We start from the raw sequence: 24,790 nt of genomic DNA on the forward strand, positions 1-24,790 counted from the left end.
AGAACATTGTAATTTGGTCAATTATTCTATTGTCATCACAGGTGTCCTGAAAAGGAAGCTCCTAGAGAATTTTCCAACCATGTTTCATCAAGTGCAATCTTGCAGCCAATGGCACCTCATTTCCAAACTTCCAGTGCACCACGTACACCAGCAGACATGATAAATGACATGAAGAACTGGGCCAAGTCTAAAATTTCCCCAAGGGCTACTGCCACAGCAAGTCAACTGCAGAAGACAGATCTTGGATATCAAAAGTCCCAGATAGCTAAACCTCCTTTACTTCAGGAAACAGATTTTGGACACCAGAAATCCCAGATATGTGAGCCTCCTCCACTGCAGCCAACAGATTGTGGATACCAAAAGTCCCAGATGCTTGACCCTCCTCCACTGCAGCCAACAGATTTTGGATACAGAAAATCCCAGATGTTCGAACCTCCTCCACTGCAGCCAACAAATCTTGGATACCGAAAGTCCCAGATACTCGAACCTCCTCTAGTGCAACCAACAGATCTTGGAAACCAAAAGTCCCAGTTACTCGAACCTTCTCCACTGCAGCCAACAGATCTTGGAAACCGAAAGTCCCAGATACTCGAACCTCCTCCGGTGCAGCCAACAGATCTTGGAAACCCAAAGGCCCAGATACCTAAACCTCCTCGACTTCAGAAAACAGATCCTGGATGCCAAAAGTCCCAGACACTTGAACTTCCTCTGCTTCAGGAAATGGTTCTTGGATACCAGAAATCACAGATAACTGAACCTCCTCTGCTTCAGCAAACAGATATTGGATGCCAAAAATCTCAGATACTTGAACTTCCACCAATTCAGCAAACAGATCATGGACATCTAAAGTCCCAGATACCAAAACCTCCTCGACCTCAGAAGCTCCAAATACCTGAAAGTGCTACAACAACCCAAACCCAACACACTGACGTTCTGAAATCCAATAATCCCATCAGACCAACACCAGTACAGGAGTCCAGCCCACATCAGATACATCAGGCAGAAATAAACAATGATGGTCCCCCTAACCAGGCTCCCTCCATTTGTCTTACAGTGGAGGATCCATATTTTGGCCCAGATTCTCCCATGTCCCCTGGGTCTATAGAATGTAGAAAAGCAGTACCCCTCAACAAGAAGAACCCTTGTTTCACTGAACCCATGTTGGCTCTTGAAACTCAGAGTATTGAATGGCCACTGCAGGACGTATGGACAGGTGAGAATACTAATGTGTTTCCATGGCTACAAAGGATTTTTCAATTATTTCATTTTCGTACTTGTTTTATTATACCTTGTTTATGAATATCTCAAAAGTTTAGCAGAGGCAGGTTTATAAACTGGAAAAATAAGTGCCTAGAATTCTAAAAATCAAACAATACTACCCTTTCATTTGTATGTTTATGGCCAGATGTGACTACACCCATATCTGATGAGGACAGTCCTCCTCCTCTACCGGAGAGAACACCAGAATCCTACATTATGGCTGACGAAGGTTAGCTGCAGTATTGAATTTTCTCTTTAATTTTTGTCTCACTATGACCAACATTGTTGTTCTATATGCAAGACATAATTCTACCAAGATTAAAGTCTTGTAAAATAAGAGTGTTCTAAAAACTCAATGGCTAGAGGTAATACCTCTAAAACATTTACTTATAAAACATCTGCCTGGCCATGCCTCTTTGGCATTTAATTTTATTTAATTTTCTTGAAAATCAAATCAGTCCATCCTCCCTGAGTGACAAGGTCGCGTTATATTCAAGACTTACGACCTTCATTATCAATTCACATTTTAAAGAATTATAACTAACTTACTTAGTGTCTACACTGTAAATATAAGCAAGCTTGCACCCCCAGGCTTTTACCACCCAAATGTACAATAATTTTAAATAATTTAAATCTAATCTAAAAGAATTTACTTATTTTACTATTTTTTATATTAGTGATTCCACAACCTCCACAAATTCTCGCTCCTACTCTTCTTCAATGCACAACTGATTCATCTCTGTTGAATGGTACAGTACATATTTATGTCTTTATTAAAATGAATTTTAATGTCTAAGGTAATATTTTGTTTGGTGTTAACCTCCTACTAAACTACATGAACTTAATTTTCCACAAAGTCATTTTTAAGGTGCCATCAGTTAATTGGTTCAATTTCACTTCATTTTCACTTCAGATTTAAATTTCACTTCAATTTCACTTCAGGTTTAAAGGACCATGAAACACTTTAAATTTGTTTATATTGAAGTATTTGTAATGTGTTAATTTGTTGGTTGGTGCTGGGACATAAATCTGTATGAACAGATTGTACAGATGAATAGTTGAGAGAGCTGGACTAAAAGACTAAAGTGCTGCTGCAGCACTCTCTTTAAGAGAGTGTAAAGGCTAATTCCACTGCCACTACTACCAACAGGCAGTTGAAAGGCATTGTGGGTAATGTAGAAAATTTGTTAACTGAAGTGAAAATAGACCAACGTGTTGATGAAATAAAATTTAAACAAAAAAATGTCAGATCAGAATTTGATTACAAAGAAACATGGATGTTATTAGGGCTGTTCCACAATCATGGTTGCCTTTTTGAATAACACTAACTCACTCCTGCAACTAGGTCCAGTATATGTGTGTTGTAAAAATACAAGGAAAATTTAATTTAAACACACACACACACACACACACACACACACACACACACACACACACACAGGCAGCACGGTGGTGTAGTGGTTAGCGCTGTCGCCTCACAGCAAGAAGGTCCGAGTTCAAGCCCCGTGGCCGGCGAGGGCCTTTCTGTGTGGAGTTTGGATGTTCTCCCCGTGTCCGCGTGGGTTTCCTCCGGGTGCTCCGGTTTCCCCCGCAGTCCAAAGACATGCAGGTTAGGTTAACTGGTGACTCTAAATTGACCGTAGGTGTGAATGTGAGTGTGAATGGTTGTCTGTGTCTATGTGTCAGGCCTGTGATGACCTGGCGACTTGTCCAGGGTGTACCCCGCCTTTCGCCCGTAGCCAGCTGGGATAGGCTCCAGCTTGCCTGCGGTCCTGTAGAACAGGATAAAGCGGCTAGAGATAATGAGATGAGATGAGATGAGTTTTAATTTTCTTTGGGTTTTCTGAAATCAACACAGGGTCAAAAATATACATACAGCACACCTAATATTTGGGTAAAATGTCTCTTCGCAAAATTCACCTTGACCAAACATTTTTGCTTACCATGAACAAGCTTCTGGCAGAATTCTGGTTGGATATTTCACAACTCTTCATGGTAGAATTGGTAGAGTTTAATTAATTTTTTTTTCTTGGCATGGACTCGACTTATAAGCACGGTCCATATATTTTCAATAGGGCTGAAGTCAGGACTTGTTTTAAGCTTAATGTTAGCCTGCTTTATCCTCCACAACCAGCTCTGATGCGTGTTTGGGTTCATTGTCCTGTTGTAAGTCCCAAGTCATGTTCAAGTTTCTGATGGTTTATGGTGAAGAATTCTGAGGTAGTCCTCCTTCTTCATTATTCCATCCACTTTGTGCAATGAACCAGTTCCACTGGCAGCAAAACAGCCCCAGAGCATGATGGTCCTACCATCACCACCAGCTGGTACAGTGTCCCTCTGTACATGGTGGTCACTGTGGCTAAACAACTCAATCTTTGTCTCATCTGACCATACAGCTAGCCCATATGGTCCAGTCCCACAAAAGAGCTACTGCAGCACAAACTGCTGAAAAAGTTAATGCTGACACCTTTCTGTTTTAGCCACTGCATACTGGGAACACCCCACAAGATTTGCCATTTTAGAGATGCTCAGACCCAGTCATCTAGCTATCACAATTTGGCCCTTGTCAAAATTGCTCTGATCCTTACACTTGCCCATTTTTCCTGCTCCCAACACATCAACTTTGAGTGCTGTCTTACTGCCTAATATATCCCACCCCTTGACAGGTGCCATTGGAACAACATAATGGAACAACATGATGAGGCACTTTAATCTTTTTAATTTTATGGCTAATTGGTGTGTATAATATATATGCTGGAGTTTCTTGTACCTTATTTTACAGGGACACTCCAGCCCTACCTACAGCATTAACTTCTCTTAAGTTTTTATAAACATGTTTGTAAGAGCCAAATGTAGGCTTAGTTTTGACCTTGTGGTCATTTCATTTCATTCTACTTTAATTATTCCACTTCGATTTTACTGGTTCGATTCAGAATTGCATTTTTTAGCACTAACTAGGTTTTACATTGGGACATATACGCTCATTCACAATAGAAAGATATTTAAGTGGAAGTTACATTTTTTTGTAAACTAAGTGCCTTCAGCAGTGTCCTTTGTCCATCAAAAATGTCCTCTCTGGAAAACACTCACCATATGATGAGGCTGTAAATTATTTTTTAAAGAAAATATTTGTCTCTTTTGAAGCAGAATACTCTGCTGTTGCGCAGTAAAAAACAGGAATTGAAACAGGTGTGAGATACATTCGCAGCAGAGCTTCACATGTGGTTGAAATTATTATTATCTCATCTCATCTCATTATCTCTAGCCGCTTTATCCTGTTCTACAGAGTCGCAGGCAAGCTGGAGCCTATCCCAGCTGACTACGGGCAAAAGGCAGGGTACACCCTGGACAAGTTGCCAGGTCATCACAGGGCTGACACATAGACACAGACAACCATTCACACTCACATTCACACCTACGGTCAATTTAGAGTCACCAGTTAACCTAACCTGCATGTCTTTGGACTGTGGGGGGAAACCGGAGCACCCGGAGGAAACCCACCGGACAACATGCAAACTCTGCACAGAAAGGCCCTCGCCGGCCACGGGGCTCGAACCCGGACCTTCTTGCTGTGAGGTGACAGCGCTAACCACTACACCACCGTGCCACCTATTATTATTATTATTATTTTGTAAACTAAGTGACTTCAACAGTATCCTTTGTCCACCAGAAAGTGTCCTCTCTGGAAAACCACAAAGATCGTCACCACTTCAGTTGTTATTACAGTTACCACCATGTACAAGCATCACTGCATAGGACTTGAAAGTTTGCACTTAAAATCACATAGATTTCAACAGTTTTTCACTTTGTATTCCTTACTCTTGAGGACTATAAGAAAGTGGGTCAGTTTTAGAAATACACTGTACGTCATCTTCTCACCACAAGTAACATGCCCAGTATATAACCTGTAGCTCTGAAATTCTACGTATTTAATTCCCATCTCAAAAGATCCTTTTTGGTAGCAGAGAAACACAAAAATCTGAGGTTCGACTTTTGGACTATTGTGGACCCGAAAAGTTAACCCTGATTGTGAAACATCCCATTGAAGGTCACTTTAATTATAAAGATTAAAATGCATGTCATTCAGGGTTAAATTTTACTTTACATTTCTGTGCCTTCTCCATTCTCAGAGCACATAGCAAATCTCTCTGAGATTTGTTCGTGCCTCTGGTTCTCTAGACTTATTCATCTCTCTGTAGCTTTCTATGGTCCTTTGGTTGGGTGGACAAACATGACCGCTTATGCTTAAAACCTGCAATGTGTCTTTTAGCCACAGATACGGGCGATGTAGGTGATAAGAGTGATATGGGCAATATGGGTGATAGAGGCATCGATCAGAGCTTGATGTTGGTCATCGAACCTCATACTGATTCTGAAACAATCACCGCAGGTAAGAGACTGAAAGTAATTATAAAGCTGTTATTACTGGGACTAAATCAAGACTTTTCCTTGTGGATCTGGTTAAATTAGTAAGTAAGCTATTTCTTAACAGGAAACCCTCCTTCTCCGATACCTCCTTTGCCAGAAAGAACTCCAGAATCCTTTGTAATGGCTAATGATGAAGGTAGAGAAGCAGCTCATATCATGTATTGAATGTACCACGACAATAAAGTCTGTCCTTTTTTTCCTCATCACACATCTGAATGTAGTGCATGCATTCACTTTATGAGGAACAGCTGCACATCTGGTCAGTCATGCAATTATTTAAGCAGCCAATCAGGTGACAGCAGTGCAATGGAGAAAATAATGCAAATACATGTCAAGACTGGGTGAATTTATTCTATCTTCAAACTGTTCAGTTCCAGTGATCTTGTGCCCACTGTAGTAGTGACTGACAGTAGTGAAACTTGACTGTGGTCTTCTCCTTTTGTAGCCCATCCACCTAGAATCAACATGTGATGCTTTTCTGCTCACCATGGTTATAAAGAATGTTTATTTGAGTTATAGGAGCATTCCTGTCATCTTGAACCAGTCTAGCCTCTGATCTCACTCATCAACAAAGTGTTTCCACTGACAAAATTGTCACTGAGAGAATTTTTTTCCACACTATTTTGTGTAAATTCTAGAGACTGTCGTGCATAAAAATCCCAGGAGATCAAGGGTTTAGTGCCAACCAGACCAGCCTGTTTAGTACCAACAACCATACCATTGTCAAAGACACTGAGATCGCATTTTCTCCCCATTCTGTTATTTAATGTTTGATGTTTGTAGCTCTTGACCTGTATCTACATGATCTTATGCATTGTGCTGCTACTTCATAATTGGCTGATTGTGTAACTGCTGTTCCAAAAGAAGTGGGAATCATGCATTCAGATCTGAAATGTAAACCAAATGTATATGCTGAAGGTACCTGATGGACTGTGTATTTCCTAATAGATTTATTACGGAATGCAGTACAAGAAAAGCCCCAGGAAACTGTGCTCAGGGTCGGGAAATCCTCTGAATGGTCTGGGAATTCAAATCCAGATGCACCAGACTTTAAGAGATCCTGGTCCAGGAGCAAGGTCAGTAGGATTTATGTAACGCAGAATAACATGGATTCATATAAAATACAGTCCAACTGTGAGAGTATATGTTTGTGTGCAGACCAGTGACAAATTATAGGAAAACCCAATGGCACTGTAATGCCGTGGGTGGCATTTATTGAGCATTGTTTGGGTTCAGTGGTCCACTTAGAAGGAAGTGTCACTGCAAATCAATACAAGGTTTTTCTGATGTTGGACTGACATGTTAGATAGCACTCTCCACCACCATCATCAACACATCAGTTGAGGGAATATCTTAGAAGAATGGCATTCATTGCTCCAATAGTGGTGCACCGAATCTGTTCTGGTGGCTTATGGTTGTCCGACACCATATCAATTTGTCACGAGTCTGTATGTCTATGTGTGGTGCAAATTATCATGTTACTCAGCTCACAAATATGTGTAGGTCTATTTCTGGGCAAGTTAGTCTTCTTTTAACATGTAAGATTGTATTAATCCAAGTGATGACTAATGTTTTTAGCATGTCGGACTACGTTTGTTGCTAGCTCTGTAGGCTACAACTACTTTCTTTCATTTATGGTTTGTCAGTTGTTAGTTTTGTGAGTCAGTTCCAGACAAATGCTTACATGTAAATGTCTTACACAGTAGATTCACGTTTATCTACGTTCTACTCCTTACAGAGTTTAAGAGCTAGACTGTCACTTAATGGTGAGTCCATCTTATCTTATTACAAAACATACAACAAGAATGCATTCATTTGGAAGTGTGCTTTATTTTGTAACAAGAATTCATAGAATCCTAACCAAAGCTGTTTCCATCCAGTTCCAGTTAACATCCAGTCTTTTGCTCCACTTCACGTACCTTCACAAGGTAAAATATACATCCCTAGATGTTGGGGGTTGGGGGAAGGTGGTAAGTTTTCTTTCTACCTTCTTCACCTGTCAGATTTTGGCCAAGGGAAATTGCAAAGCACAGAAATGCAAGAACTACTGAAGCATGAGCAACATTCTTCACATGTGTCTTTTGATGAAATTCAGGAATTTTTCGCTTTTGTGGTTTTAAGCTTTTTAGGAGTTTGCAAACCCAGGAATGTCTCATCTCATCTCATTATCTCTAGCCGCTTTATCCTGTCCTACAGGGTCGCAGGCAAGCTGGAGCCTATCCCAGCTGACTACGGGTGAAAGGCGGGGTACACCCTGGACAAGTCGCCAGGTCATCACAGGGCTGACACATAGACACAGACAACCATTCACATTCACACCTACGCTCAATTTAGAGTCACCAGTTAACCTAACCTGCATGTCTTTGGACTGTGGGGGAAACCGGAGCACCCGGAGGAAACCCACGCAGACACGGGGAGAACATGCAAACTCCGCACAGAAAGGCCCTCGCCGGCCACGGGGCTCGAACCCAGACCTTCTTGCTGTAAGGCGACAGCGCTAACCACTACACCACCGCGCCACCACCCAGGAATGTAATGTAGTCAATAAAAAAGTATCCTTTCAAAAACATTTAGTACCACATTTTCTCTTTACACCCGTACAAAATAATGATTTCTAGTCCTACTATCCACTGTCATGCAGAAAATGGTGGGTTCCCTTTGAGGTCCCTAGGCATCTAAATACTGTATACATCCAGAATTGACTTTGTGACAATGTCTTTGGATAAAAACACACAAACAAATAAAATGGAATTGATTCTTAATAACTACTGATTTATGTCTTGTTCATTTTTGGCTCCAGAACCTTCAAAGAGTCTCACTCCTCCTCTCCCTGAACGCACACCTGATTCTTTTCTAATGAATGGTACAGTGTGTTTTTATTTGCCTCCATCACAATCCACATTTCAGTATTTAAAATTGAAAGATGTTTCACATATGCAGCAACCATGTTTCTTCTTCAACCTCTTGTTCTTCTTTGCATTTTCATCTTCAGAGAAACGGGCTTCTCTCATTCCTCCACTCCCTATAAGAACCCCAGAATCTTACATCGTAGTCACAGGAGAAGGTATGATGAGGTCATAGGAGCGATTTCATGTTTAGCAGTATTACAACTTTAATCATTTTTCAACACTGAATCTAAGAATATACACGTTGAACCATTAAAAAAATACATAAACCTATGTCAGACAACCATGTTGCCTTTGTTCTCATCTCATCTCATCTCATCTCATTATCTCTAGCCGCTTTATCCTGTTCTACAGGGTCGCAGGCAAGCTGGAGCCTATCCCAGCTGACTACGGGCGAAAGGCAGGGTACACCCTGGACAAGTCGCCAGGTCATCACAGGGCTGACACATAGACACAGACAACCATTCACACTCACATTCACACCTACGGTCAATTTAGAGTCACCAGTTAACCTAACCTGCATGTCTTTGGACTGTGGGGGAAACCGGAGCACCCGGAGGAAACCCACGCGGACACGGGGAGAACATGCAAACTCCACACAGAAAGGCCTTCGCCGGCCACGGGGCCCGAACCCGGACCTTCTTGCTGTGAGGCGACAGCGCTAACCACTACACCACCGTGCCGCCTGCCTTTGTTCTATTTTCTTTTTCTTCTTTTTTTACAAGGTATCTTTGCTAACAGTACCTGCTCTGAAATGGGAAACATGGTTGAGACTTTAGCATTGAATACACACAAAATGTTAATATTCTAATGATTTATTTACTTTTTAATTAATAATAATAAAATAATTATTAACAGGGATGTACTTTACAAGTGACCTCATTAATATGATTGAAAATAAAGAAAAAAGTAGAAGATTTTTCTTCTTCTCATGATACTCGAGAAATGTGAATGATGCAACTTCCTGTTGAACATTTGACCAAATATTTCCAAGGGGTGAATTTGTTCAGGTAACAGGGTTGAGTAAGTCTGGTGGAATGAAAATGAACATTTTTCAGAACCTTTAATGGATGGCTCATGGAAACATTCATAAAATCCATCCACAGCACTGAGAAAACAACATTGTTTTCTCAGTGCTGTGGATGGATTTTATGAATGTTTTAAGTTATTTATTTATAACATTTAGTATAGTATGGCCACACAACTGCTTGTACCCAAAGAGATTAGAGACATGACTAAGCAGAAGTAGACATATCTGAGGTGTAATTCTGATCAACTTTTGGATTTTAAAAGCTTTCGCAGGATCCTAATGGACTGAATCTTCCCTTTATTACAGCTCAGAGCAACAGCGCCCCCTCTCAGTCTGATACAGTCCAGCAAAGTCAGAGACTGGGACTGTCATCTGAGTGGGCAGGAAACTCCCAACCCAGGACATCTCTAGAGGTGATAACCAGAAGCAAGGTGATTCATGTGTCTTGTAGGGATTTTTACCATGACATTCAACTGTGTGGAGAAAATAGCAGATACAGAGATGTTGAATCTAAAGAAATGTTCCACACTCTGCAACTTTAAGACTACTTACTTCCTAAAAGTTGCTAATGATGGTGGCAAGAATTAAAATAATATGGTATACTATGCAATATTTTGATCCAAAAAGTCAAAAAACATTGCGGCAGCATCAAGTAAAGCTTCTTTTTGAATACTCTCTCTCTCTCTCTCTCTCTCTCTCTCGTATGATCTTTTACTATAAACCCTTCCTTGTTTTTGGGAAGTGAAGCACTAAGCTATAACCACTGGCATTACTGGCTCATGGAATGTCCAACTACACAGCCGTGAATGGAGTTTGAAGAAAACAAGCTTGTTCTAAATGTGCTGAATGATTCACATGTCTGTTACTTCATGTTTTCTGTGTGTGTGTGTATATATATACACGTGTGCTTCTGTTTTCCAACAGAGTGTTAAAGTGAAAAGTTCAAAACAAGGTAGGCATTTCCACTGAGTCACAATTTCCCTTAATATGAAATTAGTCAAACAGCACATGCCTCATGACCGAAACGACTGAATGTATTCAAACAAGTCTCTCTAAAATCTTTAAACTTTGATTGCGACACCACTTTTATTCTTTATAAGAAAGAAAATATATTAAGTGTAAAACAACTGCCAAAACAACACAAGATTTACTTCAAATAAAGATGATATACGAGTCACTATTATTGAGTCATATCTTCATGTGGGCGGCACGGTGGTGTAGTGGTTAGTGCTGTGGCCTCACAGCAAGAAGGTCCTGGGTTCGAGCCCCGTGGCTGGCGAGGGCCTTTCTGTGTGGAGTTTGCATGTTCTCCCCGTGTCCGCGTGGGTTTCCTCCGGGTGCTCCGGTTTCCCCCACAGTCCAAAGACATGCAGGTTAGGTTAACTGGTGACTCTAAATTGACCGTAGGTGTGAATGTGAATGGTTGTCGGTCAGCCCTGTGATGACCTGGCGACTTGTCCAGGGTGTACCCCGTAGTCAGCTGGGATAGGTTCCAGCTTGCCTGCGACCCTGTAGAACAGGATAAAGCGGCTAGAGATGATGAGATGAGATGAGATCTTCACATGTGTAATGTGGTTTCATAATACTCATATACATACTCGGTTTTCATGATCAGAATCGCGATATGAGAAAGAAAATATGACAGAGTGCGCTGTTAGGAAAAATGATCAGTGATGAGGTGGTGTGGAGTTACTGTTACCATCTTGAAGTTGATTATTTTCTTATAACAGCTTGTTCTAAAGTGTTTTATTTGTCTAATATCCCAGAGATTTGGCAATAACTACCATAATTTATTTATTAAAGAGTAACACATCATACTATTTATCCATTTATAGTCACATTTAATGTTGTGGAACATCCATCAAACAAGTTAGCTCCTAAATCAATAAAACGTGTCTTCCAAATAAATGTATAACGTTTTAATTTGAGCTTTTGGACCAACGGTCCATCATCATTTATTGTCTGTTCATCATCCCCCAGTCATCTCATCTCATCTCATTACCTCTAGCCGCTTTATCCTGTTCTACAGGGTCGCAGGCAAGCTAGAGCCTATCCCAGCTGACTACGGGCGAAAGGCGGGGTACACCCTGGACAAGTCGCCAGGTCATCACAGGGCTGACACATAGACACAGACAACCATTCACACTCACATTCACACCTACGGTCAATTTAGAGTCACCAGTTAACCTAACCTGCATGTCTTTGGACTGTGGGGGAAACCGGAGCACCCGGAGGAAACCCACGCAGACACGGGGAGAACATGCAAACTCTGCACAGAAAGGCCCTCGCCGGCCACGGGGATCGAACCCGGACCTTCTTGCTGTGAGGCGACAGCGCTAACCACTACACCACCGTGCCGCCTCCCCCAATCATATTGATTTAATATGATTCCCACATACAAACTGTGTTAGTTCCTGTTATCACTGATGTTATAGTATCTGTTTAACAGTTATTCCACAAAATCGAGTCGTACATGAGCTGATAGCCGACGAGGCGCATAGCACCTAGTCGGCTATAATCCATGTATGACAAGATTGAGTGGAATAATTGTTTTATTCTATCCACATTCACTTGATTTTGAGAGACAGGGCATTTTTATTTATATTTTTTGCAAACTCAAAAAATAAAATTTTTATACAAAACATCCAATAAAATCATTTCTGCTTAGAATGTAAACAAACTGGTGAAATGACAGTAGCAATTTGTGAAAAATGCTATAATAATAATTCTTGAAAAAAAAGATACGTTCTTACGATCAAATACATCATTCCAAATTTGGTTGCCTTTTTTGTACTTTTTAGGGTTTTATTTTTGAGTAGAGTTTTTATTTTGTCCTCGGTTGCTTCAGCAACACACTCCACCATTTTGTTTTTGTCTACTCATAGTATATGAGCTGATATCCTAGTAGTAGAGAATCAGAACATGCGATTGCTCATATCCAGTGAATGTGGATAGAATAAAAACAATTATTTCCCTGACCAGCCTCTCTGTTTTCTTCTCTGTTGAAATTAATAAAACACAAATATATAGCTTGTCATGTTAAACCCCCCCCCCCCCCCCCCCAAAAAAAAAGGCAAAGTGCAAAGCCCTCTGTCCTGAAGAAGTTCTCGTGTCAATAAACTTAAAGGAACAGCTTTATCTGTGACTGTTCCAAAGCACTGATGCTGGAGATTTCTTCCACAAATTCAAACTTCATCATATCAGTGTTGATTTTTAAAAAAAAATCCGTTTATGTGGAGTGTCCTCCATACAGTCCACGTGTAAGTTGTTACCATAGAAACAAGAACATATTAGAATGAGCGTATTATGATGATACTTACAGCTGGAACTATGGTCGGAAATTTAATCAACAACTTCAGACCAATCAGAACCAAGAATCCAACAACGCTGCGTTTAGACTCGTTACATTTACATCTAGCAACATTACATATATCTAACATAACTTACAGCTGAGACAGATTCCAGTCAAAGAGAAGGAGCTGTCGAGGATTAACTCAATCATAGGGCTGGGGTGGTTGAGGTTCCCTGAGACATAACCTTGTCTTAACATTAGAAAAGATTATATGTTTTCTGCCTCTTTATTAGTGCCTGCGTCATTAAAGTATGTGTTTTGTTCCCTTCTGCAGAGCGTTTATCTGTGGTTCCTCAGCCTGATCCAGATGGTGGGGCGACAGCAGAGCCTGGTAACTGATCCCAGCCTCAATTCTCAATCTAAAATCTGTTATATTTTCTCCCTGGATCCTCTAAAAGCTCCATACTTTTCTGGTTTTCTTGTTTTTCCTGAAGTATTGTCTAGAGCAGAAGACCAGACATCAGTGGACCGCAGACACCCTGCAGTGGAGCAGCCTGAGAGGACATCACTAACCAAAAAATCCAGGACCAAGGTTCTCGTTGCAGCCTTTATTTGTTGTGTGTTTGAGAAATGTATTTTTTTAGTGTATGAAAAGCTGTAGATTAGCAAAACCATGCATGGTGATGATTCTCTGTTCTTTACAGAGTTTGAAGTTGTGGAAAGGAAAACAGAAAAGTGAGTATTGTGAGAATAAATCATTAACTTTCTATTCTACTATTAAAAAGGTCGACTTTGATGTGTATTTCGAAGAGCATTTTATCTACAGGTCTAATATTCTATAATGTTTGTATATTAATTAATTTTAAAAAATCATTATTGTTTGCAGCAAAAGAGGCTCCTGTGTCTGCTCCTGTTCCTTCAAACCATGGCGGTACTGCAGGATTCCTATTTAGTAAGAACTTTTTCCTTGTGTCTGTACTGCCAAAATCAATGTACTTGTGCTGAAAAAATGTACCTCTTCCACTACTGGAATGTTTGTGATATAATGATCTTTCGCATTAAAAACCCAGAATTTTGGAGGTTGACTTGGAATGTATTCCAGAACGTGCATTATAGGTATTTTTGGCAGATGGTTTGATTCACGTTGAATTGAAAAGTTACAATACAAGCATATAGTTGAGCAGAGAGGTGAGACGTTTGCTCTCTGATCCAAATGTTCAACCCAAATATGGTTTAGCTGAGGGCCAGTCTTGGGAATTAAAAGTATTTGTGGGTCAAAAGTTGTTCAGTTATAATTAGCTATATTTCTATTTTGTTTTGGTTTTTTTAACGGTATTGGGAATCTGATCCAAAAATGGCCCAGAGACAACCAACACAAAGGCAACATTTCAGTTTTGAGCCAAAAGTTACCCAGGCACCTCATTTTCCTACCGCTTCCTGGTCTGAGTCACGGTGGCAACATACTGGAGGTCGTCAACCCAGACGTCTCTATCCTGAGCCACAGATTCCAGCTCTTCCTGGGGATTCCCAGATGTTCCCAAGCTAAGTGAGAGATATAGGGTGTTTCTTGATGTCAAGGATGCTTCCTTGGTAGGACAGGTCCTTCCAAGTTGGATCCTTCAGAGGCTAGACAGGTGTGTGTCATTGAAAAGGTTCCACCTTGTGTGTATATAGGACTGTGAGTGCTTTAAGAACACTGAGGATACACACATACGTCCTTGAAAATTCTCTGAACAAAAGGACTCGCTCCTTAATAAAATTTGAAGAATCCTAGACATTGGCAGTTTTTTTGGCAGGACTTGATGACATGGCATTCTTGAAATGCAGCCATTAAGGACCCTTCCCTGTCATTGAAAAAAAAAAACAATCTCTCCAGTGGGTCCTAGATCTGGCTCGAGATCGCCATCTAGTGGAATGTATCTGATACTTCTCTAGTGGAATCTCAATGGGGCATCCTTGTAAGGTCTTCCGAATTGCCAAGCTCCTTATCCTGTCATGGAGAGTAAACCCCGCAACCCTGAGAGAAACCTGATTTGATTCTTTTGGTCACTACCCACAGCTTGTACAGAACCTTACCAAACACCACTAACCATTTATATAACTTTAAGGTCTGTGGGACTCACTTTGGTACTTGATGGTTCAGAGTTAAGCATTAAAGCATGCAAAGCCATTAATTAAAACTACAGAGGTCTGTCATTTGTCTGGATTTGAGGACTAGACTCTACACTACATGACCAAAAGTTTGTAGACACCTGACCATCAAACCCATTTGTGCTTTTTGAACATCCCATTCCAGATAAAGGCCCAATCCCAATTCTAATTTCTACCCCTCCCCCTCCCCCTTCCCCTTGAAACTGAGCTACAAGGGATAGGGCTTGAAATTCAACCCCTACGTATTGGGATAGCCCTTCAACGATCGCATACGTCATCGCGTACCTCCGTCAGCGTTTACGTTAGCAAAACGCGACCAAATGCGTCATTGGCTGCGACCAGCCGCTACAGTCAGAGCCAGAGGCAGAACCAGAAATCTCTGCTGGCAGGGTGTGATTTGTTAACTAACACCACTGAATGGGATATCTTTGGCGCTTCGTGCACCACATCCGACAGAATGAGGTGTCAGAACACTCATGTAAACAATAAAAGCGAGAATAACAGAACAAAACGTACGCAGTCAAGCAACCAAAAACAATACTCACTCCCAAAGCTTTTTAGCAGCAGCTTGGATTTCAGAAATCGCTGCTCATTCTCAGCTCGAAAGCGAATCAAGCGGCGTGTTTCCTCTGGATAACAACTTAAAACACGTAAATAATGGAGAAAATACATTTATGACAATCTTTCGCCGCGGGAACCGCCATCTTTCTGAAATCCGCATGAAATCTCGCTGAAATCCGCATGGCATTGTGGGAAATCACTCAAACCCCTTCGTTCGGAGTCAGCTCCAGGAAAATCTCCGTTTGGAGGGGTACAGAAGCCCTACCCCTTCCCCTACCCCTCCGCGTTAACTGGGATTGGGATACCCCTACCCCTTCACGTGAACGCGCAAAATGGAGGGGAAGGGCCAAGGGGTTGGTCCAAGGGGTGAAATGGGATTCGGCCATAGTCCCACTTTCCTGTTATATTAAACTCCACTCTTCTGGGAAGGCTTTCCACTAGATCTTGGGGCATGGCTGTGGGGATTTGTGTCCAATTAGCCATAAGAGCATTAGTGAAATCAGGCACTGATGTCGAGTGAGGAGTCCTGGGGTGTACTCGGTGTTCCAGTTCATCTCAAAGGTAATCAGTGGAATTGAGGTCAGGGCTTTATGCAGGACGCTCGAGTTCTTCCACTCCAAACTTAGCTAACCATGCCTTCAAGGACCTCACATTCACTGACTCCTTTCATACAAACTATCGGGCCTGAATGTGTTCCAGCATGACAATGCCCTTGTGCACAAAGTGAGGTCCTTGAAGGCATGGTTAGCTAAGCTTGGAGTGGAAGAACTTGAGTGTCCTGCATAAAGCCGTCACCTCAACCCAACTGACGTGGGGTAGTCGGTGTTCTAGTTCATCTCAAAGGGGCTCAGTGGGGTTGAGGTCAGGACTTTATGCAGGACACTCGAGTTCTTCCACTCTAAACTTAGCTAACCATACCTTCAAGGACCTCATTTTGTGCACAAGGGCACTGTCATGCTGGAACAGGTTCATGCCTGTTAATTTGCATGAAATGAAATAGTAATGCTACAGAATACAAAGACATTCTATACAATTGTGTGCTTCCAACTTTGTGTCAACAGTTTGGGGAAGAACCATATTAGGTGTGAAGGTCAGGTGTCCACATACTTTTGGCCATTAAGTGTATTTTTCAACTGCCATTTTTTAAATTGTTTTGAAAGTTCAGTTTCAGATACGTAGTCTATGTGGTTTTAGCTGTCATTTCCTTGGCACTTGGTTGTCTTAACCTCTTCAAAGGCTTACCTGCTGTGGATGGTCCCACGTGGACAGCCTGAAGATTACACCTCCCAAAAACAGTTTATGCTCATACTCAAGTCTCACCCTTACTTCAGTGTTTAAACTCACCTGGATACTGTAGAGCTGCACCCAAGACTGGTGTATAATTGTGGAAGTGTAATGATTTGTAATCTCTCTATTGGTGTTGTTGAGAAGCAATTCCTTTTTGAGGTCAGGTTCTTCTCAAGGTTTCTTCCTCATGTCATCTCAGGAAGTTTTGCTCAACATTGTTGCCACTGGTTTGCTCTTTAGAGAGCTGTTAAAAGTACTAAACAAATAAAACTTTGAGTTGCATTTAAAAGTCAAAGAGCAATGATAAACCTCTGTTTATGTGTTCCTGACATCTCTTGTTCTTCCGATAACTATTTGCTCCTGTTTCTGGTCAGCTGGTCATAAATTGGTTACTCTTGGGTCCTCAGAAATGACTATTTATTTATTAAAGCAACTGATGAATGTTACTATAAAAGTATGCCAACCTTCCTTCTGTTTCTGCAGGTTTTGGAACACGTTTTGGGAAGCCCAAAGGACCGAGGAACCACCCAGAAACATGGGTGTAATTTAGACAGTACAGGAAGTGCCTCACGGTCAGAGTGTGTAGTGATGGAGGAACTGCCTGCCCACATCAGGTTCCCATTTGATAAAAAAAAAAGACTGATATCCAAGAAGACAAATGAAGGAAGAAGAGTCCTTAATGAATGGAGCTCAGTCGCTACAAGTGTCAATAACTCAGGCGCTTGCTGAAAGAAAATAATGTCTCAAAATCACTGTATTTATTATATAGTGGCCTTTTTGGGTTCAGGTGAAATTGTGGTAAAGTTTGACATTTTCTACTATAAATAGTACTGAAAGCTAAACGAAAGGCTTCCATGAACTGAAATACTTTGCTCTTTGGAATGTCTCTCAAGCAAGTTGTAGTATTTTAGTGTATCTTTTAAAAGTGAAATTTTAGACTTGAAGATTCTCAGTGCCTCAGTAGTTGCCACCATGGACCGCAGGACCGGTAGTGCCCGAGCCCGACTTTCTTTTGAACATCAAACATGTCAAAAATTCGAATCCATGTGCAGCTCCATATCATACACTGCCTCCCTGTGTGCCCCCACATAGCCTATCAGAAAGCAGTGAATTCTGCTTGGCTGGTGGTGGTGGATTGAGCTGTCTCTGAAGGCAGATCTCATCACTGGAAAAGTGACTGGCTACTTATGTGTTTTTCGGTGACTGACCAGACCAATGTGAGACAGCCAAATACTCCTGCAGTCACCGCACTTCCATTGTACCACCATGGTTCCAGTAGGTTGTGACTGGATGAGATCCTTTCGGTGCTGACGTTTATCCTTCTTCTGTTGGATGCGGTTTTCCTTGAAGGCAGACAGTCCCTTAGCACAGAGTTTACACCATGTACTTCTGTTTCCAATACCGTGAGCTGGCCTAGTGGTTAGCGTGTCCGTGTCTCAACCAGGAGATCGTGAGTTCTACTCGTGATCGGGTCATACCAAAGACCATCATAAAAATGATACCTACTGCCATCTAGCAAGGCACACTGCAGTACAGATGCAAGTAGGGAAGTCAAACTCTCGCGGTTACCAGAGGACTAGCCCCCCACCGTAACCCTAGCTGTATAGGCAAGAGGCCGAGGGCTATGGAAACGGAGATTGGCACCGCACCCATGTGCCTCAAAGAACTGGGATAGGAGACTGCCTGGAAAGACCAGATCCTGGTGTGGAAGGGACTTGACTTCTGTTTCCAGCTGAAGCCTCCTATGTGTCTGGATTTATGGTACAAGATTTCAAACTTGCTTTTAAAATGTCTGTATATCTTTTCCTTTGTCCGCCCCCGTTTCTCTGACCCTCCTTCAATTCACCAAAAGGAGAAGTCTTGGGATTCGCGTGTCTTCCATGTGGACAGTGTGTCTTGCCCACTTGAGCTGAGATTGGACGTTTAACATAACGTTAAACCACCACGTCATTCTTTGGTTAGTCTATTTAGTCAGCTTAACTATTTAGCTTTTACTGAATAACGAAACACCGAAAAATATTATTATTTTGGGGCAAAGGAGAGAGTGGTGATATTTGTGTGTGTCTGCGTGTTGGCTGGGGGGCTGAAGGGCCCAACCAATTCAAAATGTGTTCCACGGTCCATGGTTGCCACGAGTACTTTGTGGAAATGAAATAAATATTGAGAATCTTAACTTATAACCTCAATATATGAATTCATTGCCACACCTTATTTAAAGAATAACCACCATTACCTTAGCAGCTCCATACCAGAGTAACGCTGTATAGAGTATTGGGTTTTTATTCCCTCTTTGTTACCCATTCAGTCATCTGTACTCTTCTGCATTTTCGTATTGCAGTTGTATCATAAGTTTTTTCTGTCTCACTCTCTTTTTAAAAAAATATCTACTAGATGGTACTGCTTTGTCAAAAAAGTTAAATTAATGAAAGATTTTTAGCTTTACTACTGATTGACCCTCTTCTATTAGACAATCAACGAAAGGACTGCTGCATTGCTTTGGAACGTGTGCTACTGTTTTGCACTATAACTTTTCAATATGTGATAGAGTGATAGCAGTATGGACTCTCTCAGTGACTACTAGCCCGTAGGGCAAAACCAGACTGGTACGCACTGGAAAGACAAACTTCCAGCTGATGTCTTTATAAGCATACACTTTATTTGATTCATTCTGTATGTAAATAATAGAGCTCTCGTTTTGATATGTATATGAAAATTAGACGTGGAACGGTATGAATAATTTAATAATTTGTCTGTCCTTTAAGTAGTATGCTACTGTTTTAAGAACCATATCCAGATGAGATGTGCCTGGAATTATTCCATGTGAATGTATGTAGATCAATAACGGTGTGATTGCACATTAGCATCGTCTTCTCTTATACAGGCAAATCCACACATCTTCACTGGAAAGTATTTAGTCATTCTTGATCACGTTGAAGTACTTTGCCAAGTCAGCTTTGCCCGATAATTACAGTACAAACTTTTTTATTGATCAAGATTAAAGAAGCATCAGACTATTTGTTTTTTAAAATATATATTTTGGTCCTCTTCAGTACTGAATGCTTCATGCTAAGTATATTTGCTTCATGCAAATATACTTAGCATGAAGCATTTTTTTTTTTAGCTCTGTTTATGTTGGTTGCTGTTCTGTGCTGCTAGTAAACAAACCCCTCATTTTCAATAGTATTTTTAACAGAGTGTGTACAGATGCTGACCTGAGTCCACATAGCAGAGTGTGGTCTTTAAAAATGAGTAATAGTTGGTTTACATTCTGCTCCACATTCACCAATAGCTCTGTGTGTGTGTATATATATACGCTGCTCTGCGCCCTCGCGCTCTGTTAAACATGCTGTTTAAATGCCATAAGATGTTTAATCATGTTAATTGTATTGTAGAAAAATGCAGTAGTCCCTCATCTTTATATTTTCAACAAGCACAGTTTGCAGTCTGGGTTGCCTTTAGTGCCTTGATGTGAAATACAACCAGATCACTGTATTTCAGTAAGACCATTACATATAGTATCAGATGTTGCATACATCTAAGTAAATGAGCAGGGAATCGGACCACCATACCAGTATCAGTGCATCCCTAACCAAGGCAATTGGACTTCAGTGAGTTTTAAATTTCAGATAAAGGTTTTGAGGCAGCATGGTGGTGTAGTGGTTAGCACCGTTGCCTCACAGCAAGAAGGTTCTGGGTTCAAGCCCAGCAGCCAACGGGTGCCTTTCCGTGTGGAGTTTGCATGTTGTCTCCGTGGGTTTCCCCCACAGTCGAGAGACATGCAGGTTAGGCTAAATTGACTGTAGGTGTGAATGGTTGTTTGTCTCCATGTGTCAGCCCTGCGAGGATCTGGCCTCTCGTCCATAGTCAGCTGGGATAGGCTCCAGCTTGCCCAGAACCCTGCACAGGATAAGCGGCTACAGATAACGGATGAAGGTTTTGAGCACATTTTGGTCTCTGTTAGATTTGTGCAATAATATTGTACAAGCTGTAGATATAAAACAGATTTGCTTGATGCAATGATGAATAAATGTTTTCACATCACATGAATGCTTGATAGTGAATTTTTTAAATGTTTATTTAAACACTGGAGAGTCTCTGTCCAGTGTTAAATAAAAAAAAAATCTTTATTTTTATGATTATGGCTTATAGCTCATGACAATCAGAAATCCAGGATCTTAAAGGATTTACAATATACAGAAGTGTCCAACTTCTGAAAAGTACGTTCATTTATACACAATACTTGGTTGGGGCTCCTTTACCATGAATTATTGCATCAATGTGGCATGGCATGGAGATAATCAGCCTGTGGCACTGCTGAGGTGTTATTGAAGCCCAGGTTGCTTTGATAGCAGACTTCAGCTCGTCTGTATTTTTGGGTCGGGTGTTTCTCATCTTCCTCTTGACAATACCCCAGAGATTCTCTATGGGGTTCAGGTCAGGCAAGGTGGCTGGCCAGCCAAGCACAGTAATATGGTCAGCAAACCATGTGGTAGTAGTTTTGGCACTGTGGGCAAATGCCAAGTCCTGATGGAAAAGGAAATCGGCATTTCCATAAAGCTGATCAGCAGATGGAAGCACGAAGTGCTATAAAAATCTTGTTAGACAGCTGCGTTGACTTTGGACTTGATAAAAACACAGTGGACCAACACCAGCAGATGGCACGGCACCCCAAATCACAGATTGCGGAAACTTCATACTGGACTTCAAACCCTTTGGATTCTGTGCCTCTCCACTCTTCCTCCAGACTCAAAGACCTTGATTTCCAAATGAAATAGGAAATTTACTTTCACCTGAAAAGATGACTTTGGACCACTGAGCAACAGTCCAATTCTTTCTCTCTTTAGCCCAGGGAAGATGCTTCTGATGTTGTCTCTAGTTCAGGAGTGGCTTGATCTTAGGAACGCGAGTTGTGAAACTCCTTGTGAAACTTTCCAGAGTTCTTGAATCGACTTTTTTTGACAATCCGCTCAAGGCTGTGGTCATCCCTGTTGCTTGTGCACCTCTTCCAGCCAGCTTTTTCAGCAATGACCTTCTGTAAAGGGTGTCGATGATTGTCTTCTGGACAAGTGTCAAGTCAGCAGTCTTCCCCATGATTATGGTTACATGTACTGAACTGGACCAAGATATACATGGTATTTATACTGTTTTACTGAAACTCAAAAGGGAATATTTTGAGATTTTAAACATTTAATTTACATGTAATGAGTATATATTAGGGCGGCACGGTGGTGTAGTGGTTAGCGCTGTCACCTCACGGCAAGAAGGTCCGGGTTCGAGCCCCGTGGCCGACGAGGGCCTTTCTGTGCGCAGTTTGCATGTTCTCCCCGTGTCCGCGTGGGTTTCCTCCGGATGCTCCGGTTTCCAAAGACATGCAGGTTAGGTTAACTGGTGACTCCAAATTGACCGTAGGTGTGAATGTGAATGGTTGTCTGTGTCTACGTGTCAGCCCTGTGATGACCTGGCGACTTGTCCAGGGTGTTCAGTGACCGTTGGTTGGTTTTCAGCCAGACTGCTAAACCCTCCACTATGATGTCTACAATGTTTAAAATAAACAAACCCACAGCAACAACTTTGGTGCACTCATAAAATGATTTATTTAAAAAAATACAGAAAAAAAGTCTATGCATTCCATTTGTATGTCTTTATACACAGGATTAAGAATATACACAGAACAGTTCTATTAAAACATCGTTGATTATTTACATTATGTCCTTTAACAAATATGGAAAAAAAACAGACCTTTATAAAAAAAAACAAAAAACATTAACAACAGCAATTAACGATGCTAAATGTAATTCACACAAAGCATGCTTGGATTCCGTAGCAGTTTCCTATAGTGCAAAGAATGATTAAAAAATAATAACAATAACAACCACCTTGATCAACAGTGACAAAATATTTTTTATATATAATGAGCTAGCTGCCAGTAGTCAGAAGTAACACATTGTGTGCATGTGATGTAATTCATTTGCAGGGGAAGGGTGCACTGAAAAAATGCAAGCTGCTAAAATTGCCAGGTTTGAAGTTATTTCCAGAAAATGCAACATTTATAAAAATTTTAAAAAAGTCACCATTAAACTCGCCTCGTCGGCTGAATTCATGCGAGACCAAGAGTCCAGAAAGACCTAAAAACATTTTAAACAGCCAAACATTTCTCACCTGCAACCTTTTTGTAATAATGTACAAAATGGCCTTGGTTGTTTTTTCGATTAAATAAGTTGCTCTTGGTACTCATTTACTAAGTCTAGCTCAACCACGAGTAGATAAATTATTGCTAGACTCGACTCTGTGCAGGTCTGCCTCCGAGTAAGAACACAGCGAGTGTTAGATATCTAAAAAGGCACTCATTTGGACCTAGGAGGCGATTACTGACTGCATCAGAGAAAGACATGCGTTTAAACCAAATCAGCAGTTCTACCATCTCACAATGCTCAAAAAGCACATTACTGTGCAAACTAAAACCAGTCACTACCCCTGCGCTCCATTCAGTTCAGGACTCCGAAATATCCTGCTTAGCATATTGCATATGGAACTTGCTAGCATTTGTAAGCACAGATTTTACACCATGTGTAGGAATGATTTTTTTTTATTTTTTTTTGGAAAACCTACATTTTGATTTTCTAGACTACGAGAATAGGTTAGAAATTTATATCAACGTACAAAATGTGTAATTCGTATTGACCAATGCAGCGAGCTTTAACAATTTGTCTTGCTGGTGTAAAAATAAATTACATTCCAATCTGAATGTCAACATATGACACATGGTTATTTTCAGTGGCGTGCACAGACATTTTGGGGGGCGAGTGCTCTGGGGGGAAAAACGGCACTTTTTGTGCATGTGGAACACCTTATTATAAAAGTCTGAGATTTAACCCTCCTCTTGTGTTCGGGTCGCCACTGACCCGTTTTAGTTTTTAAAGGTGTAAAACAACCACTTAATGTTAATTTATTACATCAAGGCTTTTTGACTTTGCCAGGAATCTCTAGTTGAACAAAATAGAAAAAGAAATTTGTGTTTTCCTAAATCTGAAAATGGTCTAGCAAAAAATATAATACTTATGTGCAGTTGTTTCTGTATGCGACGGGCTACTTCACGACAAAATAATTACAGCTTGGGCTTAGAGGGCAAACAATACATTTTCACGCGATTCATGTGTTACCTGGCTGGTGGGGCAGGGGAAGAGCTGACTGACTGCCCGATGTGTTGTCTGCGCTACGACAAGGCCGTGGCTTCCAGGACGCTATGCTGCTGCAACCTCACATTGAATGCACTGCACGCTTGTTCACGTGACAGAGCAAGAGAGACAGAGGTCCGGTGTGTGCGCGGAGGGGGCACACATCGAGACATTATTTTCACACACGCTTTTAATGCCGCGGCTTTTCTAAAAGATCATGTCGACATTGGCCTCAGTAAACTGTAAAAAAAAAAAAAAAAAATTAAAAAGGGCACTTTTTTGGACAGAGGGCAGAGGGGCAGGTACTTGAGCACCACCTCATGTCTATCTGTGCACGCCACTGGTTATTTTTATTTTAAACCTAAAACAGTAAAAAATAAAATAAAATAAAAGGCTTACTGTACAGTCATAAAAGTCAGTGTGGGGGTGAAAAAAAGACCTGCTTGGAGGCAAACGACAAGTGGAACACACCAATGGAAAAACAGCACCGGCTATTAGCTCTCAAAAGCTACATATTGTGTAAAAAAAAAAGTTCAGTCCTAGCTTTCAGATTCACAGAAGAAACATAAATCCCCCTGTATCTCCCGTTAACGTACATAAATAAGATAAAACACTTAAGGAAACTGGGGGATTTAGAACAGAAGCAGTTGTGATTTAAAAAACAGTACATACCGTAGCAAAATGTTTGGTCTTTAAAAAG

At 41.1% G+C, this 24,790-nt stretch overlaps 1 protein-coding gene across 4 annotated transcripts in view; it reads left to right on the top strand.

The window, feature by feature from the left end:
- ptpn22 (protein tyrosine phosphatase non-receptor type 22) overlaps positions 1-22,484 on the top strand; it is a 61,610-nt gene extending 39,126 nt beyond the window's left edge. Inside the window, exons 13-29 of one of the 4 annotated variants that reach the window (XM_060937466.1) lie at positions 42-1,213; positions 1,406-1,489; positions 1,938-2,009; positions 5,531-5,650; positions 5,753-5,824; positions 6,637-6,764; positions 7,427-7,454; positions 7,569-7,616; positions 8,489-8,551; positions 8,681-8,752; positions 9,931-10,055; positions 10,549-10,576; positions 13,251-13,307; positions 13,411-13,508; positions 13,621-13,651; positions 13,803-13,868; positions 17,399-22,484. In XM_060937466.1, coding sequence (XP_060793449.1) covers positions 42-1,213; positions 1,406-1,489; positions 1,938-2,009; positions 5,531-5,650; positions 5,753-5,824; positions 6,637-6,764; positions 7,427-7,454; positions 7,569-7,616; positions 8,489-8,551; positions 8,681-8,752; positions 9,931-10,055; positions 10,549-10,576; positions 13,251-13,307; positions 13,411-13,508; positions 13,621-13,651; positions 13,803-13,868; positions 17,399-17,460 — 2,326 coding nt within the window. In that variant the 3' untranslated portion in view covers positions 17,461-22,484. The remainder of the gene's footprint in view (positions 1-41; positions 1,214-1,405; positions 1,490-1,937; positions 2,010-5,530; positions 5,651-5,752; positions 5,825-6,636; positions 6,765-7,426; positions 7,455-7,568; positions 7,617-8,488; positions 8,552-8,680; positions 8,753-9,930; positions 10,056-10,548; positions 10,577-13,250; positions 13,308-13,410; positions 13,509-13,620; positions 13,652-13,802; positions 13,869-17,398) is intronic. The other 3 variants (XM_060937467.1, XM_060937469.1, XM_060937468.1) reach the window with 3 other exon arrangements.
- The last annotated feature ends 2,306 nt before the right edge of the window (positions 22,485-24,790 follow it).

Source organism: Neoarius graeffei, chromosome 13 (assembly GCF_027579695.1).
Source record: "Neoarius graeffei isolate fNeoGra1 chromosome 13, fNeoGra1.pri, whole genome shotgun sequence".
NCBI classification, from domain to species: Eukaryota; Metazoa; Chordata; class Actinopteri; order Siluriformes; family Ariidae; genus Neoarius; species Neoarius graeffei.